This window comes from Gallinula chloropus (genome assembly GCF_964237585.1).
Source record: "Gallinula chloropus genome assembly, chromosome: 17".
Taxonomy (NCBI): Eukaryota; Metazoa; Chordata; class Aves; order Gruiformes; family Rallidae; genus Gallinula; species Gallinula chloropus.
In genome coordinates this window covers 15,646,602-15,665,244 of record NC_140102.1, presented here as the reverse complement: position 1 = coordinate 15,665,244, position 18,643 = coordinate 15,646,602, and the positions used below count along the sequence as shown (strand labels likewise).

The 18,643-nt window shown below is 63.2% G+C and overlaps 2 protein-coding genes across 2 annotated transcripts; one reads left to right on the top strand and one right to left on the bottom strand.

The window, feature by feature from the left end:
- Positions 1-822: 822 nt before the first annotated feature.
- LOC311198328 (transmembrane protein 17B-like) lies at positions 823-3,480 on the top strand (the record flags this gene model as incomplete). The annotated part of the gene is made up of 5 exons (XM_084272250.1): positions 823-940; positions 1,220-1,323; positions 2,220-2,513; positions 2,847-3,072; positions 3,413-3,480. The coding sequence occupies 5 exons, from the start codon at positions 823-825 to the stop codon at positions 3,478-3,480; spliced, it is 810 nt and encodes a 269-aa protein (XP_084128376.1).
- A 232-nt stretch (positions 3,481-3,712) lies between these two features.
- P2RX6 (purinergic receptor P2X 6) lies at positions 3,713-17,930 on the bottom strand (the record flags this gene model as incomplete). The annotated part of the gene is made up of 12 exons (XM_084272249.1): positions 3,713-3,757; positions 4,209-4,286; positions 4,912-4,977; positions 6,099-6,192; positions 7,222-7,331; positions 7,472-7,613; positions 8,293-8,373; positions 8,625-8,718; positions 10,209-10,284; positions 15,695-15,766; positions 17,529-17,679; positions 17,794-17,930. The coding sequence occupies 12 exons, from the start codon at positions 17,928-17,930 to the stop codon at positions 3,713-3,715; spliced, it is 1,146 nt and encodes a 381-aa protein (XP_084128375.1).
- Positions 17,931-18,643: the final 713 nt, after the last annotated feature.

Below are 18,643 nucleotides of genomic sequence, written 5' to 3'. Positions count from 1 at the left end.
GAGCATCTTGCAACCTCCCATGGCCTGGTCAGGCCCCACCTGGAGTGTTGTGTCCAGTTCTGGGCTCCCTGGGATCAAACAGACAGGGATCTCCTGGAGAGAGTCCAGAGGAGGGACAGAGATGCTGAAGGGCCTGGAGCATCTCCCCTGGGAGGAAAGGCTGAGTGAGCTGGGGCTGTTCAGCCTGGAGAGAAGAAGACTAAGGGGGGACCTAATTAATGTTTATCAATATCTGAAGCAGGGGATGCAGGGGGAATGGGCAGCCCCTTTTCAGTGTCTGTGGGGACAGGACAAGGGGTGATGGCTGCAAGTTGGAGCACGGGGAGTTCCACACCAACATGGGGAAGAACTTTTTCCCAGGGAGGGTGAGGGAGCCCTGGGACAGGCTGCCCAGGGGGTGTGGAGTCTCCTTCTCTGGAGAGATTCCAGCCCCATCTGGACACCAGACCTGTGTGCCCTGTCCCAGGGACCCTGCTCTGGCAGGGGGTTGGACCCCATGGGCTCTCCAGGTCCCTTCCAACCCCTGGGATTCTGGGATAATGATGTTGATCCAAGCAGGCTGGGGGCTGCCCCAGAGCAGAGCTCTGCCCAGGGGGTGCACAGGCTGGGGACACCACCATGCTGATGGGTGCCACCCCCTGCAGAGGTGGGATGCTCCATGTCCCTGTGCCAGTCGCCCATTCCCACACCCTCCTCCCCCTCCAGCAGCCCTGGCCAATGGCTGGGGTGCCCCACGCATCAGCCCAAGCTCTCATCCTCTTAATCCACCCAATTCCCTCTGGGTTAATCCTGGCTGAGCTGTGCTGGGGGCTGGCTGGGGCCATGGCCACACACCCCCCTCTGCCCCCCAACCTCCGCCGCGGCCTGGCGGCCGTCAGCAGCTCCCTCTTCATCAACAACAAGACACAGGACAGTGGCACTGCCCACACCTACCCCCCAGGTACAGTCAGTGGGGCAAAGGGCTGTGGAGAGGGGGTGGGGGGGGGTTTGCTGTTGCTTCATCCCTGCAAGCCTGCTCAGCACAGCACCCAAAGGGTCCCAGCACCCACCCACAGCCAAGGGGGAGCTGAAACAAGTGTGTTTTGCTGCCAAGAAATAGGTGTTCTTGCTGCACCCTGGCTGCTGCTCTCCCCTCCATGGGCAGAGGGTCCTGCTGGGCAGAGTGGCCCCACAGGGTGCTTGGCACCCCTGCCCACTGTGCCTGCCCTGCCCTGCCCAGCCCAGGAGGTGTTGGCCAGCCTGCCCCTGCAGATGATGCTCTACTTCAACGTCTGGTACTTCCCAGTCTGGTGCCTGGCTGAGGGGGTGATGCTGCAGCTGAAGGTACTGTCCTGTGGGGAGAGGCTGGGGGGGTGAGCCTGTCCTAGCCCCCAGCTCCCTGGGCATGGGGAGGAGAGGGGAGCCTCTTCACAGGTAGCAGGTCCTGTGTGTGTTGTGTGTGTGTCCCTTCCCACCCCCCAAAAAAATGCCCTGTACCCCAAAATTGCTTGGTGCTGGCTCCCAGAAACAGAACTTGCAAGAACAAGCCCTGGACCTTCCAGGCAGGGAAGGTTTAATGGGGAGGGCAGAGTGGGCAGGGGCTGGGTGGAAATGTCACCAACTGGGTGGGAGTGGGAGACCATGGGGCACTGGGAGCTGGGGACAGGGTGCAGGGGCTGGAGCTGGGCACAGGGGCTGGAGCTGGGCACAGGGGCTGGGGACAGGGTGCAGGGGCTGGGGACAGGGTGCAGGGGCTGGAGCTGGGCACAGGGGCTGGAGCTGGGCACAGGGGCTGGGGACAGGGTGCAGGGGCTGGAGCTGGGCACAGGGGCTGGAGTTGGGCACGGGGGCTGGAGTTGGGCACAGGGGCTGGGGACAGGGTGCAGGGGCTGGAGCTGGGCACAGGGGCTGGAGCTGGGCACGGGGGCTGGAGCTGGGCACAGGGGCTGGGGACAGGGTGCAGGGGCTGGAGCTGGGCACAGGGGCTGGAGCTGGGCACAGGGGCTGGGGACAGGGTGCAGGGGCTGGAGCTGGGCACAGGGGCTGGAGCTGGGCACAGGGGCTGGGGACAGGGTGCAGGGGCTGGAGCTGGGCACAGGGGCTGGGGACAGGGTGCAGGGGCTGGAGCTGGGCACAGGGGCTGGAGCTGGGCACAGGGGCTGGAGCTGGGCACAGGGGCTGGGGACAGGGTGCAGGGGCTGGAGCTGGGCACAGGGGCTGGAGCTGGGCACAGGGGCTGGAGCTGGGCACAGGGGCTGGGGACAGGGTGCAGGGGCTGGAGCTGGGCACAGGGGCTGGAGTTGGGCACAGGGGCTGGAGCTGGGCACAGGGGCTGGAGTTGGGCACAGGGGCTGGAGCTGGGCACAGGGGCTGGAGCTGGGCACAGGGGCTGGCTGGACAAGGCTGTGCCCCCCTTACAGTTCCACCTGCTGCCCTGGCACTACCAGTTCCTGGTGGTCGCTGCCTTCCTCATCCTCTCGCTGGCTGAAGGCTCCCGCCTCTACCTGGGCTACGTGGGGAACCTGCAGGAGAAGGTGAAGGGACATCCCTCTGCCATGGCCTGTGCTCAGTGAGGGACATTCCTGCTGGGGCTGCTGGATGGCCCCTCACCCAGGCCTTGGGGGGCTGGCACCACCCCCCCCTCCTGGAGTCCTGCCTGGGCAGGGGAAGTGCAGGTGTGGGCAGGGCACAGAGGGGCTGCACTCGCCCTCCTGCTGCATCCCCCTGTGCTGGGAGGGGAAGGGGGGGATGCTCCAGCACCCACTCCCATGGATACAGCTCCCTGGGGCAGGCAGCACAGCCCCTGCCAGGAGCTCCTGAGGAAAAAGAGGCTCCTCCCATCCCACTGCTGGTCTCTGCTCCCACAGGTACCTGAGCTGGCTGGGTTCCTCCTCCTCTCCTTCCTGATCCAGCTGCCCCTGCTGCTCTTCCTGCTGACAGACAGCCAGGTCATCCGTGTGCCACTGGAGCTGGCCATGCACAGCCTTCTCCTGGCCTTCCTCACTGCAGAGATGGGAGCTGCTTTCCTTGCACTGAGGACCATGAGCAGGCAGCTGGTGGCCCAGTTCTACCTGCAGGAGTTCAAGGAGGGTGGTGGGGGGCAGCTGGCCAGGGCAGGGGGGCAGGGGGGTGAGGGGTGATGCTGCAGGACCCCTCCACCCCAGTCAGGCAGGGAGCATTAAACGGTGCTCAGACCCCTCCCTGCACCCTCCACACTGTGTTTCTGAGCTGGGCAGGGTGTGGGGGGGTGTTCCTGGAGCATCCCCTGGGTTTGGACCCTGCCCTACCCCAACCCAACAGAGCCTGGCACAGGGGGAAAGCAGCAGTTCAGAGCCTGAAGCGCTCCAGGGCTGCACTTGCCCTCACTGAGCATCAGCCCTGGCAGGAGGCAGGAGGCACCGTTGCTTTCTGAACAGCTTTTATTTCACTGCAGCCCCGTTTTCCAAGGGGGAATCCAGCCCCACAGCCAGCTGGAGCAGGAAGCAGCACCAAGTGCTTTAAAGCCTCTGGTGGCCAAGCAATAGCCAGCTGCTTGCCAGCTCTGCCTGCTCCCCAGCTGGGCAGCACTGGGAGCTGCTCCAGGAGCCCAGAGCTTCTCCCCACACAGACACTGGCCCAAGGCAGGCAGACCCTGACCCCAGCAGCCTGTACCTGAGCTGGCAGGACCAGCCCAGCTCCCTCTGAGCTGCAGCCCCTCTGCCTGGGGTGCTGGTGGTGAAGGTTCCCAATGTGCCTACGCTGCAGCCCCAGCCTCAGGGTTACCTTTAGGGGGTTTGGCCTGTGAAAAGAACAGGGGTATCTCAGTTAAGCCAGGGGCAAAGGGGACAGCTGGGGCAGGTGGTGCTGCCCTGCTCAGCCCCACGTGGCTGGAGTCACTGTGGGAGACTGACAGTGCCCCAACAGTTTGAGATTGGGTGTTTCTGTCCACCCCAGTGCAGCACTGGGGCAGGTCACCAGTTCACCAGGAGCTGAGGGTCTCTGTCCCCAGGGCTTTGTAAGACTTGCCAGATAAAGCTGGAGATGGACCCACACTGGGGCTGGCACCAGGGCCTCCCAGCACACACACCCTGCACCACCACAGTGGGCACTGTGCACAGGCAGGACCCTGCCACCAAACCACAGCACCCACACAGCTCCAGGACACACACTGGGGAGCTGCCTGCCCCCCCCCCAGCAAGCTTGGGCAGCTCACTCCAGCCCCCAGCTCCCTGGAGCAGCCCTTTCCTTACCTCCTCAAACTTCTCCTTCCAGTAGAAGTCAGCCTTTGCATCCAGGTAGAGCAGAACCAGGTCACAGAGCACTGTGGCCTGCAGACAGACAGACAGACAGACAGACAGACAGCAGGGCAGTCAGCAGGGAAACTGCCTGCAGGAGCAGCAGCCCCTCTGCCCTGTCACCCACGCTGCCCTGATCCAGACCCCAGAGTGAGGAGGGCAGCAGCCTGGTCTGCCTCTGGCTCAGCCCACCCTGGTCCTCTCTGACCTGGCCCCTGTTCCCACTGCCTGACCCCACAGAGTTGGTGTGATCATCCACATGGCCACGGGGCACAGGCTGCTCCAGCTGGGAAGGGAGTGGGACAAGCACTTTTGGGAGGAAAGGAGGGGCTGGTGAGGCTCCCCATTGCTGTGCTGAAGGGGAAGAGCCACAGAAGTGGTGGAGAAGACACTCTCCCTTCAGCTGGAGAAGCAGAGGGGCTCTGTCCACATTGGGACAGTGGTCCAGCCAGCACCAAGGGGGGTCCCTGGGCCAGCAGTGGTGCCACTGCTGCTGAGCACAAGGAGGAAAACCAAGAGCCCAACCCCCTGGCCAGACCATCTGCCCTCCCAGGCTGGCAGGCACCAGGGAAGCCTTGCAGCCAGGCAAGGGGAAACACAGGGGAGCAGCAAACCCCAACCCCCAGGGAGAGAGAGAGAGAGTGTCTGGAGTACTCACAGCACCCAAGAGGGCGATGCCACTGCCCAGGCTCACAGCAGCAGGAACTATGCTGAACTTCCCAGCCTGGTGAGAAACAGAGGGTGTGGAGAGCAGTGGGAGGGCTGTGGGGAAGGGCTGGGCAGTGGGCTTCAAGCTGGGGAGGGAATGGAGGGGATGGAAGCAGCTTCTCTCTGCCTGGCTGTAGGGACAGGACTGGAAAGCCAAAGGGACTGAGGCAGCTGGTGACTTGGTGGTAGCAGAGGGTACAGGGACCACCTGCTCCTTGGGGTGCAGCAGGAGCCCCCTGCTTGCTGCAGGACCCAGCAGCTGCCCCCACAGACCTCTGTGCCAGCAAACAGTGTGTGGTGTGTCCCTCTCTGCTCACGAGGCTGGGATCCCTGAGGAAAGATGGTTTGGGGGTTCCTGTCTCTCTCCTACTTCACATCTCCCAGACCTGGTCATAGAATCCCAGAATCCCAGCCTGGGCTGGGTTGGGAGGGACCCCAAGGGTCACAGAGCTCCAACCCCCCTGCCACAGGCAGGGACACCAACCTCCAGGCCTGGAGCTACACAAGGTTGCCCAGGGCCCCATCCAACCTGGGCTTGGACACCCCCAGGGATGGGGCACCCACCCCCTCTCTGGGCAGCCTGTTCCAGCAGATCAAGAGGACACCTCTGAGGTCTCATCACCCAGGAGTGGTGACCCCAGCCCACACCAGTGGAATGGCTGTGTGGGGACACAGATGAGCTGGGGACACCTCTTGAGGTGACCAGCTGTGGGGAAGGGCTGCACCTTGCAGTGTTTCTCAGTGATGCTGCACAGAGCAGCATCAGCCACAATCACACCCCGAGGCTACAATTAATCAAGAAGGGATTCATTGTCCAGGTAAAGCAAAATTCAGGTTGATCTTTGCCAGGATACTCCCACCATGAGACCCTCAGAGATGTCCACAGACACTCTGCCTGGATAAGCTCACCTTGCCTAGAGGTCCCAGCACTCCTCAGCACCCTGCTCAGGGCACGACCAAGAACTTGGCTCTTCAAATGGGAGAGATGACTTAGTTTATGGTCCTTGCTCTGCTTGGAAAACTCTGGAAGCAGGTGAAGAGCTGCTAGCAGGATGCCAGGGGGTTGGCAGGAGGAGAGAGAGCAGCAGGGGGTGGCTCCAGGGCCCCCCTGGGGCTGTGCATGCAGGGGGGTGGTACCTGGCCCTGCACAGAGATGTGGAAGCGGATCCCGTAGAGCTTCAGCAGGTTGCGGCACAGCCCGTGCTGGGGGTCCCAGTAGTAGGAGGCAGTTCTGTGGGAGACACTGGGATGCAGCTCAGAGCCATGGCAACTCTTGGGCAGGCACTGAGGGAAGCTACCACCCTGCCTCTGCCCACCCTGCGTCCCCCAGCAGGCTGGGGTGTGGATGATGCGTGGGGACCAGGGCGCTGGCATCACTCTGCACCCTGCCCAGGGGCACTGGGACTGGGCAGCTCCCAGTGGGGCCAGTTCAGGGACAGGATGAGCATGTCCCTGTCTGTGGGCAGGGGATGATTTGCACAGCCCCAGGGCAGAGGGATGAGGTGTGGGAATTACCAAGGCAGCCCAGCACTGACAGACCCTGCACTGAGCCACCACATCCTGCTGCCCCTGCTGCTCCTGTCAGAGCATGAGCCCAGAAAACACATCTCCAGCAGCTGCTCAAGCTGCAGGCACGTGTGGCCACTGTCCCAGCACAGAATCCCAGGAGTTGGAAGGGACCTGGAGAGCTCATGGGGTCCAACCCCCTGCCAAAGCAGCTCCCTGGGACAGGGCACACAGGTCGGTGTCCTGACGGGGCTGGAATCTCTCCAGAGAAGGAGACTCCACACCCCCTGGGCAGCCTGTCCCAGGGCTCCCTCACCCTCACTGGGGAAAAGTTCTTCCCCATGTTGGTGTGGAACTCCCTGTGCTCCAACTTGCAGCCATTGCCCCTTGTCCTGTCCCCACAGACACTGAGAAGGGGCTGCCCATCCCCCCCTGCATCCCACCCTTCAGATATTGATAAACATTAATTAGATCCCCCCTTAGTCTTCTTCTCTCCAGGCTGAACAGCCCCAGCTCACTCAGCCTTTCCTCCCAGGGGAGATGCTCCAGGCCCTTCAGCATCTCTGTCCCTCCTCTGGACTCTCTCCAGGAGATCCCTGGCTGTTTGATCCCAGGGAGCCCAGAACTGGACACAACACTCCAGGTGGGGCCTGAGCAGGGCAGAGCAGAGGGGGAGGATCCCCTCCTGTGACCTGCTGGCCACACTCCCCCTGATGCCTCCCCAGGATCCCCCAGGCTCTCTCAGCATCCTCACCTGTAATTGTACCTCCTGTCCTGCAAGCTGAAGGAGTAGTGTGGCTGGCACTGGGTGGCAGGGTGATCCAGGTCACAGTTCCACTCGATGCCAATGCCGATGCTCCCCCCCTGCAAAGCCCATGGTACCCCAGAAAGCACAGAGCTGCTGACTTCCCTGCTGCTCAAACGCTCACAGCTGCCCCCCCCACCCTTTCCCCACACCCTTGGGGGATCTGGAATGATCTCCCATCCTTTAACTCAACAAGTACCAGCAGTGCAAGGTCCCCAAAGGTCTCTCCAGCTGCCTCCACCATGTCCCGGACACGGAAGACGGGGCAGGAAGGGTTGAGGAGGGGGTCGTATGTGCAGCTCTTGAAATAGGTGGGGTCAGTGGTTTGCAAAGTGTTGCACCTGTAGCAGGAGAGGGAACTGTCAGAGGTGGAGGGGAGGGGGCCAGGCAGGCAGGGAACCCTGCTGCAGGGCTGCACAGCAGAGCCTCCCACTCCACTGGGGTCAGGAACCCTCCTGCTTGGGGGCAGAGGAGGGAAAAGAGCCCAGAGGCTGCACACAGCTTTAGCATCCTCTGCAGCATCTCCTGTGGTCCTTCCCCTCCCAGGTCCCCTCCTGGCCTGTGTGCTTCCCCTTTACTCCCAAGCACCCTGCTCCTAGCCCAGTTTGTGGCCTGAGGGTCACAGCAGTGACAGTGCAGCCCCCCCAGGGCAGGTGTCCTGCCAGAGCCAGGCAGTGCAGCTGGGCAGCACTTCACTGTGTGACAGCTCTGTGCAGGAGCTAAAATGCACAGGGAAAGGGGTAAAACACCACCTTGGGAATGACTGGCCTTGTCCAGCTCTGCCTGCAGTGCTCCAGACAGGCAGACAGGCAGACAGACAGACAGACAGCAGCCCCTCTGCCCTTTCTCTGTGGGTTCCCCATCTCACTGCTCCTTCCAGCAAACAGGGGTGCTGCTGAAGCAGCCCATGTTCTCCTGAACATGCCTGAGCCCCACCACCCATCCAGCAGCTCCTTGGAGGCCCCAGCTGCTCAGCCCCAGCCCAGAGGTGTGAGCTGGCTTGGAGAGCATCAGACTTACTTGGAGAAGTTAAATTTGGTGAAGTGGACAGTGTTTTTTATGAAGAGAGTGAAATTCTCTGCCTCAGCCAGAAGAGGTTTCCTGGAAAAGAACCACCAAGGACCTGAAATTCTGCCCAGCAGCCAAAGCTCAGCCCTCACCCTGCATTCCACAGGGAGGAATGGACAGACAGATGGAATAAAGGCTCCTGTGTGAAGTCAACAGACCAGTAGATCAACACCAGAGGTCACCCAGAGCCCAGTCACCCCCCAGTCAGGCCCATGGTCACCCAGAGCACAGAGGGAAGGAACCAAAGCTCTCAGCACCCACTGTCCCTCCCCCCTGTGCCTTACCTGGGCAGGGTGTTGTTCTCCACAGGACACCAGCCGTAGATCTCACAGGTGGAGTGGGTGACATTGAGCATCACACATTTCCCAGTTCTTATCCCTAGAAAGGAGGCAGAGCACAGGAGACATCATTCCCTGTCCCTTTGTGAAGCACCTTCCCTGCAGCTCCCCTGTGGCCTGGCCACAGCCTTCCCAAAAGCCAAACCACAGAGACCAGCCTGTGGAACCCTGTCCTGAGGATGAGCAATGGGAATGATGCTTCTCAGAGAGAGAAGCAGCTGCCTGCTGCTGTCAGCACCTCTCTGTCCCACACAGCCCCTCCTGCCCCTGCTGAGGATACCTGCTCCCCAGGTGGGTACACAACAAGCTGGGGTAACCCCCCCCACACCCCAAACTGGCCTCCTTGAGGTGGACCAGCCTCACCAGCTGGACTCAGGGGTGTGAAGGAGACCCCAGGCTTTCTCACAGGAGGAAGAGGGGCCAGTCGTGCAGCACACCCGTTCCAGCCACAGCAGCTGGTGCTGGAGACAAAGCAAGTCCTGTACCTGCTGTGACAGCACCCTGTGCCCACTGCCCTGTGCCCAGCTCCCTGTGCCCACTGCCCTGTGCCCACAGCACCCTGTGCCCACAGCACCCTGTGCCCACAGCACCCACTCCCCTGCCCTGTGCCCACATCACCCTGTGACCACAGTGCCCACTCCTCTGCCCTGTGCCCGCAGTACCCTGTGCCCACAGCGCCCACAGCACCCTGTGCCCACAGCGCCCTGTGCCCACATCACCCTGTGCCCACATCACCCTGTGCCCACAGCACCCACTCCCCTGCCCTGTGCCCACATCACCCTGTGCCTGCAGCACCCAATCCCCTGTCCTGTGCCCACATCACCCTGTGCCCACAGCACCCTGTGCCCACAGCGCCCTGTGACTGCAGCACCCACTCCTCTGCCCTGTGCCCACAGCACCCACTCCCCTGCTCTGTGCCCAGCACCCTGTGCCCACAGCACCCTATGTCCACATCACCCTGTGCCCACAGCACCCTGTGCCCAGAGCACCCTGTGCCTGCAGTGCCCACTCCCCTGTCCTGTGCCCAGTGCCCTGTGCCCACATCACCCTGTGTCCACAGCACCCAGTGCCCACAGCACCCTGTGCCCAGAGCACCCACTCCTCTGCCCTGTGCCCAGTGCCCTGTGCCCACATCACCCTGTGCCCACAGCACCCTGTGCCCACAGCACCCACTCCCCTGCCCTGTGCTGAGTGCCTTGTGCCCACAGCATCCTGTGCCCACAGTGCCCACTCCTCTGCCCTGTGCCCACAGCGCCCTGTGCCTGCAGCACCCTGTGCACACAGCTCCCTGTGCCCACAGCACCCACTCCCCTGCCCTGTGCCCACAGCACCCTGTGCCTGCAGCACCCAGTGCCCACAGCACCCACTCCTCTGGCCATCCCTGCAGCCAAGCCTGAAGCATGTGAGACCACGTCTGCGCACGGTCCCAGATAAAGTGCTGACCCAGGGCCACTGGGCACCCCCCTGGATCCCCCACAGGAGGGGGGACAGGATCTGCTGTTGTTTATCTGTTAGGCCAGCACCCAGTACCGTTGCCATGGAGGACTGGGCTTCCCAGGGGACAGTCAGCATCTTCTGTGCACCTGGCATCAAGCAGAGAGGGGCTCTGAGGGGACAGAGAGAAGGGCTGTCACCACCCTGCCAGGCTGCCACTCACCACATCCCTGTGCTGCTCCTGGCAGGTAGACAACCCACCCACCGTGCTCAGAACCTGCCCAGGCTCCAGCCAGAGAGGAGACAGGCACTTGGGAGCTGGACCTGATGATCACTCGAGGTCCCTTCCAGCCCCTAGGACTGCAGGAGCTCTCAGGGGCAATCCTCCCCTCCTGTCTCCATGCTGGGGCTGGGAATGAGCACAGTTGGGTTCCAGAGAGCCTTTCATGGCAGAGCCCACTGAGCATCTTGTAAAGCACCCCCCCAATCTCCCCAGGAAGAAGCTGCAGAGACCCCAAACCCAGCACAACACCCGTTTCCCAGGAGATGCTGGAAGGTTCCAGCTCACCCTGCGCCCAACTGCTGGGCAGGAGCAGGACAAAGCTCCTCCCCAAACCCAGACACAAGGCTGGGTGAGGACACAGGAGTCCCAGCTCATCCCAGCAGCTCCCCAGCCATCACAGGGGTCACATCAGAAACCCACCAACCCAAGGCTGGGGGTGGGGGGCTCAGAAGCCCAAAGGGAGGTGGGGAAACACCAGTAAGAGAGTCAGAAGAAGGGGGGTTGTGTCTGTCCCAGGCTGAGAGGAGCAGCTCCCTCCAGCGCTGTTGGGCTGGGTGGGTGGGGGTGTCACTGCCTCTGTGGGTATGGGAATCATTATGGGATGCAGAGGAGCATTTGGGGAACCCAACAGGATGTTTAGGGAAGGAACCAAAGCCATGGGAAAGGGAGGGATTTGGCTGATAGGAGAAAGACAAACCCCTGGCAAACAAGGGACTGGCTGCACAGGCAGGGCTGGCTGCTCAGGACACTGGTCCAGCCCATGCCCCACAGCCCCTCAGCAGGAAGGAATCAGTGTGCTGAAGTCAGTGATGCTGTTACCAGAATCCTGAGTCCTGGCCAAGAAGGTTTCAACCCCCCTCACAGGGGAAATCAGCCTTGAAAAGCCCAAACCCAGGGCCACAAAGGTGCTCAGAGGGCTGGAGCAGCTCCCCTAAGGAGAGAGGCTGAGGGAGCTGGGCTGGGTCAGCCTGGAGAAGAGAAGGCTGTGGGGGGACCTCATTGCAGCCTCCCAGTCCCTGAAGGGAGCAGAGGAACAGGAGGGGAATCAGCTTGTTGAAGGGCAGAGACTGGCAGGACAAGGGGCTGGAGTGAAGCTGGAGGAGGGAAGGGGGAGAGGAGAGATTGGGGGGAAGTTCTTTCCAGAGAGAGTGGTGAGGGGCTGGAACAGGCTGCCCAGAGAGGGGGTGGGTGCCCCATCCCTGGGGGTGTTCAAGGCCAGGTTGGCTGGGGCCCTGGGCAGCCTTGTGTAGCTCCAGACCTGGAGGTTGGTGTCCCTGCCTGTGGCAGGGGGTTGGAGCTCTGTGATCCTTGGGGTCCCTCCCAACCCAGACCAGTCTGGGACTCTATGACATGTGCCAGGAGCACCTTGAGGGATGCAGGGATCTGGACTCAGGCCAAAGCTCTCATGGAGCCCTGGATCTGCACTCCCAAAGCTCTCTGCACCCCCAAAGCTCTCTGCACCACCACTGCATGTCAGCTGTGGAGGGCTCCAAAAGCTTGGGAACATCAAGAGCCACAATTTCATTCTAGGACCTTACCCAAGACCTGGAGACTTGGGAAGGGCCAGGACAGGATCTGAGCACACCAGCACATAGAAGAGGTTTCTGGAGAAGTGGGTGAGCTGCTGCTGGCTTCAGAAGACTTCCCCAAGGTGCTCACAGCAGAGCTCAGAGGATGCTTGGAGTCTGCAGTCTGTTCCTCCTGGGACAGGGCTGGTTTCAGATGGGGGCAGCAAAGAGGTGCTGGCGTTGACAACAGAGCTCTGCATCAACATGAGGAACCTCAGGGCTGATGGGGTTGTGCTTTCTCTAGTCACAAAGAGCTGAAGAATTACTTTAATGGCTTTATTCTTAATCTTATTAGGAAGAATTGGCAATTCCCAGCCTGTGACACCAATGCAGCCATGTCCCAGGGGCCAGGACAAAATGAATGGTCCTGGAGAGCAAACTGCCAGTAGCATCACATGTGGGACAAGAAGGAGGCGTCCTCAAAACCCTAACACCCCCCTCATTCCCTCAGGACATAGTCCTGTGTTGCTTGGGGCTGGGACCAGTCCCACTCCCAGGACAGCAGGGACCTCTGAGGCTCACCCAGTCCCACCCCCTGCCAAAGCAGGATGGTGTCCAGGCAGGTTTGGGATCTCCCCAGAGAAGGAGACTCCACAACCTCTCTGGGCAGCCTGTCCCTGGGCTTGGGCACCCACAGAGGGAAGAGGTTTCCCCTCATGTTGGGATGGAGCTTCTTGTGTTCCAGTTTGTCCCTTGTCCTGTCACTGGGCAAGAGTCTGAGCACTGAGAAGAGTCTGGCCCCTTCCTCTTGACATCCACCCTTCAGAGATTTGTAAGTACTGATCAGATCCCCTCTCAGTCTTCTCTTCCCCAGGCTGAACAGCCACAGCTCTCTCAGCCTTCCCTCACACCAGAGATGCTCCAGACCCCTCATCATCCTCAGACATCCCTGGACTGTTTCCAGTAGATCCTTGTCTGCTGTGAACTGGGGAGTCCAGCCCAGGACACAGCACCTCAGATGCAGCCTCAGCAGGGCTCAGCAGAGGAGGAGATCCTCCCCAAGTCCTGCTGGCCCTGCTCTGCTCCATGTCCCCAGGTGCCACTGGCCCATGGGCCAGGAGGGCACACTGCTGGGCATGGAGAGCTGCTTGTCCTCTAGGGCTGCCAGGTCCTTCTCTGCAGCACTGCTTCCTGGGGCTGGGCTTGCTCCTCCCTGGGTGCAGAACCCTGTGCTTGCCCACACTGAGCTTCACTTGGTTCCTCTCTGCCCAGCAACCCAGGTCCTGCTGAACCTGCAGCCTGCTGGTGTGCCAGCCAGTCCTCCCAGTTTGGGATTGTCAGCAAGCTGGCTGGTCACTGGGGAACGTGCTGAACAGCCCAGACTGGAAACCAGCAGCATCTGGGCCTGAAGAGCTGAGCAGAGCTCAGACCCCACAGCCTTCACCTGGACACAGCAGACACCCTGTCTGACTGGTACCAACTGGCTCTACACCTACTCTGAGCATCTTCATTAACCTGAAGAGCACCTTGCAAATAGAGGCAAGCAGGTTTCCAACCACTCAAAGCACTTGGGGCCAGCACTGAAGGGTCTCCCTGTGAGAAAAGCCCCAGCTCAGCCACAAATCTGAGCTCAGCACAGACAGCAGCTGCTCAAACAACCCACCCTGCCTTCAAGGTGCTGCCTCCAGCCCCAGCCAGACTTCTCCCAGTCCTACCAGCACAGAGGACTTGGGCAACCTAGAATATTCAGAACTCCCTGCTGCTGCTGCTGCTGAACCTTCCAGGCTTCCCAATGTGGGGTCACAGCCTCCAACCCCCAAACTGAGCAAGTGCTGGAGTGCAGCACAGCAAGGGGCAGAGGCTGTGACACACCACAGCACCACGATGGGCTGAGATGCTCTTCTCTCTCTGCATCCTCTGCTTGCACACTGCAAGGTGAAGCATGGAGTGGTGGCAGGGACTGCCCATGAGAAGCCCCTGTGGCACACATCTCCCCCAGAGAACATTCCAGCAGCTGTCAGGACTGTAGGGGCTCTGAACATTTTGAAGAGGGATCATGAGTACTTCTCCTCTCCCACTGCCTTTGGGCTGAGCTGGGAGAGCAGCCCAGCCCTGCAGCACAGGGTGAGCTGGGAGCCAGGACCAGGCTGGGAATGGTGCAGTGAGAGCTGCAGTGAAAGCCAGAGGGACCATCAGGACAAACAGCATTTGGCTCTGGCACAAGGTGCCCAGCAATGAGCCAGCTGAAAGGACATTTGCTTTTGCCAGGCAGGCAGGGGCCAGCCTGGGAGTGCTGAGCTCAGGAGCTGGCCCACAACCAGCCTTCCAGAGAGGATTTCTCCTCAGAAGGTATGCTGCTAAGTGATGGTTTGGCTTTGTGATCTTAATGGGTCTTTTCCAACCTTGAAGATCCTCTGAAGTGTGGCCTGACTGGGAAAGCACCCACAGCTCCTGCTGCATTCCCCCTGAACCCAGGACAATAAATGGGGAGGATGCTTGTCCTGAGGCAGAGGGTCATAAAGGACACACAACATTGATGGGATCTGAGTTAAAGCATCAGGAAAAACAGCAGAACAGGCCCTGTTTCATTGACAACCTTGATGAGGGAACAGCATCCACCCTCAGCAAGTGCTGATGATCCAGAGCTGGGAGGAGTGGCTGACACACAGGACACTGAGCTGCCATCCAGAGAGACCTGGCCAGGCTGGAGAGCTGGGCAGGGAGAGACCAGATGGGGTTCAACAAAAGCAAGTGGAGAGTCTGGCACCTGGGAAGGAATAACTGCTGGAATCAGGACAGGCTGGGGGATGAGCTGCTGGAGAAGAGCTCAGTGGAGGAGGACCTGGGGGTGCTGGTGGGTGACAGGGTGGCCATGAGCCAGCAGTGTGCCCTGGGGGCTGAGAGAGACAATGGGATCCTGGGGGCATCAGGAGGAGTGTGGGCAGCAGGTCACAGGAGGGGATCCTCCCCCTCTGCTCTGCCCTGCTCAGGCCCCACTGGAGTGTTGTGGCCAGTTCTGGGCTCCCTGGGATCAAACAGACAGGGATCTCCTGGAGAGAGTCCAGAGGAGGGACAGAGATGCTGAAGGGCCTGGAGCATCTCCCCTGTGAGGAAAGGCTGAGGGAGCTGGGACTGTTCAGCCTGGAGAGAAGACTAAGGGGGGACCTTATGAACGTTTATCAATATCTGAAGCAGGGGATGCAGGGGGAAATGGGCAGCCCCTTTTCAGTGTCTGTGGGGACAGGACAAGGGGCAATGGCTGCAAGTTGGAGCACAGGGAGTTCCACACCAACATGGGGAAGAACTTTTCCCCAGTGAGGGTGAGGGAGCCCTGGGACAGGCTGCCCAGGGGGTGTGGAGTCTCCTTCTCTGGAGAGATTCCAGCCCTATCTGGACACCGACCTGTGTGACCTGTCCCAGGGAGCTGCTTTGGCAGGGGGGTTGGACCCGATGATCTCTCCAGGTCCCTTCCAACCCCTACAACTCTATGATTCTGTTCCAAGGCACCAGGACACCTCTGAAGGTCACACAGTGCCACCACCCCCTCAAGAAGGCCGGAGGGCTGGTGAGGTCCCCACACACCTTGTCCCTCCTTGTCCCTCCGAGTGATGCTCGCCCAGCAGCCCACAGCAGGACGCAGCCAGCGCAAGGGAGCAGGCAGGAGCTGCAGGACAAGCAGGGCTGGGGTGGGTTTCAGTCAACAAGCCCCCGGGTCTCCCCTCTGCCTGGGCTCTGCTGGGCTGCTGCAGAGCCTGGGGAAGCTCATCCCCCCCCGCCCCCCAGCTCCTCACCTCGGGACAGGTGCCCTGCGCCTGTCTCAGCGTAGCGATGAAATTGGTCACCAGGAACAGCACCGCTTCCCCCTGGGAGAGGAGAGGAGAGGGGGTCTCAGCGGGGCAGCCACTGGCCCTGCCCGACCTGTCACACCACGGCCACCACCGACCCCCCCCCCCCAGCAGCCCCGCAACGGCCTGGGCCGAGCCCCCCCAAAAGAGCCCCTCAACAGCCAGGCTGACACCCCCCCCCAAAGAGCCCCGCAACAGCCTGGGCCAACCCCTCGACCCCCCCAAGAGCCCCTCAGCAGCCTGGGCCGACAAACCTCCCCCCCCACCCCAAGAGCCCACAACAGCCTGCACTGAGCCCCTTCAAGAGCCCCTCAACAGCCTGCGCCGACCCCCTCCCCACCCAAAAGCCCCGCAATGGCCTGAGCCGAGCCCCCCCCCCCCTCCCAGGAGCCCCTCAACAGCCTGCGCCGACCCCCCCCAGGATCCCCGCAAGAGCCTGGGCCGACCACCCCACCCCCCCCCCCCCCAGGAGTCTCTCAACAGCCCAGGCCAACCCCCCCCCACCAAGAGCCCCGCAATGGCCTGACCCGAGCCTCCCCCCCCCCTCCCAGGAGCCCCTCAACAGCCTGCGCCGACCCCCTCCCCACCCAAAAGCCCCTCAGCAGCCTGGGCCGACCCCCCCCCACCAAGAGCCCTGCAACAGCCTGGGCCGAGCCCCCCCTCCCCAAAAGAGCCCCTCAGCAGCCTGCGCCAACCCCCCCCCAGGATCCCCGCACGAGCCTGGGCCGACCACCTCCCCCCCCCCCTCCCAGGAGCCCTGCAACGGCCCGGGCTGACCCCCCCCTCCCCCCAAAAGAGCCCCTCAACAGCTTGCGCTGACCACCCCCCCCCCCTCCCAGGAGCCCCTCAACAGCCCAGGCCGACCCTCCCCCCCAAAAGAGCCCCGCAACAGCCTGCGCCGACCCCCCCCCCTGCCCCAAAGAGCCCCGCAACAGCCTGGGCCGACCCCTCGACCCCCCCAAGAGCCCCTCAACAGCCTGCATCGAGCCCCCTCCAGAGCCCCTCAACAGCCTGTGCCGACCCCCTCCCCACCCAAAAGCCCCTCAACAGCCTGCGCCGACCCCCCCCCTCCCAAGAGCCCTGCAACGGCCTGAGCCAACCCTCGACCCCCCCAAGAGCCCCTCAGCAGCCTGCGCCAACTCCCCCCAGGATCCCCGCAAGAGCCTGGGCCGACCACCCCCCCCCCCCTCCCAGGAGCCCTGCAACGGCCCGGGCCGACCGCCCCCTCCCCCCAAAAAAGCCCCTCAACAGCCTGCACCGAGCCCCCCCAAGAGCCCCTCAACAGCCTGCACTGAGCCCCCCCCCCCCAAGAGCCCCTCAGCAGCCTGGGCCGACCACCCCCCCCCCAAAAGAGCCCCGCAACAGCCTGACCCGAGCCTCCCCCACTCCCCCCCGGCCCAAGAGCCCCTCAGCAGCCCAGGCCGACCCCTGCCCCCCCCAGGAGCCCCGCAAGGGCCTGAGCCAACCCCTCGACCCCCCTAAGAGCCCCTCAACAGCCTCCGCCGAACCCCCCCCCTCCACAAAAGCCCCTCAGCAGCCTGGGCCGACCCCCCCCCACCAAGAGCCCCGCAACGGCCTGACCCGAGCCTCCCCCCCCCCCCCCCCCCCAAGAGCCCCTCAGCAGCCTGCGCCGACCCCCTCCCCACCCAAAAGCCCCTCAGCAGCCTGGGCCGAGCACCCCCCCCTCCCAGGAGCCCCTCAGCAGCCTGCGCAGACCCCCCCCCCGCCCCCCGGGGCTGCCCCGGCGCCTGCAGCGGGGCCGGGCCGGGCCGGGCCGTACCTGGGCGGGCCGGGTGTAATCCGCCGCGTCCCACAGCCGCCCGCCCGCGCCCCCCACCTCGGCGAGCGCCGTCCCCTTCAGCTTGGTGACCACGGCGGCGCGGGGGGCGCGGTCCGTGTCCTGGTAGCCCTTCCGCACCAGCAGCACCCACCTGCGGAGGGCCGGGGGGCGCTGAGGGGACCCCCCCACCCCCTCCAGAGCGCGACCGGCAGCACCCAGCACCCCCCCCGGCCCCAGCCCCGGGGGCGGGAGGAGGCCGCCATACCCCAGCAGGTAGCCCAGCACGCCCAGCTGCAGCAGGCGGTGCAGCAGCCCGACCCGCCGGTTCCGCGTCAGCGCGAACTTCGCCGTCTTGTAGTCCAGCAGCCCCGCCCACGGCCCGAACCACGACCCGCCCGCCATGGCCACCAGCAGGGGAATGGGACCGCGCAGCGCCCCGCCGCGGGCTCGCCCCGCACCCCCGGAAAGCCCCGCCCACTCATTCCCTGTTGCCATGGCAGCCGCGCCCCCTCCGCTAAGCCCCGCCCCTCTGTGAGAAGCCCCGCCCACTCATCCCCCGTTGCCATGGCACCCCCGCCCCCTCCTCGAAGCCCCGCCCACCCCCGTCGCCATGGCACCCTCGACCCCCTCCGCGAAGCCCCGCCCATCCCGGTCGCAATGGCACCCCCGTCCCTCTCAGCGAAGCCCCGCCCACTCATCCCCCGTTGCCATGGCAGCCCCGTCCCTCTCCGCGAAGCCCCGCCCACCCCCGTCGCCATGGCAGCCGCGTCCATCTCCGCGAAGCCCCGCCCCTCTCAGCGAAGCCCCGCCCACCCGTCGCCATGGCAACCCCGCCCCCTCCGTGAAGCCACACCCACTCATTCCCCGTTGCCAATGCAGCCCGCCCCTCTCAACGAAGCCCCACCCCTCTTTGCGAAGCCCCGCCCACCCTGTTGCCATGGCAGCCCCGCCCCCCTCCGCTAAGCCCCGCCCACTCCCGTCTCCATGTCAACCCCGCCCCCTCCGTAAGCCCCGTCCCTCTCCGCGAAGCCCCGCCCACTCATCCCCCGTTGCCATGGCACCCTCGCCCCCCTCCGCGAAGCCCCGCCCCTCTCCGCGAAGCCCCGCCCACTCCC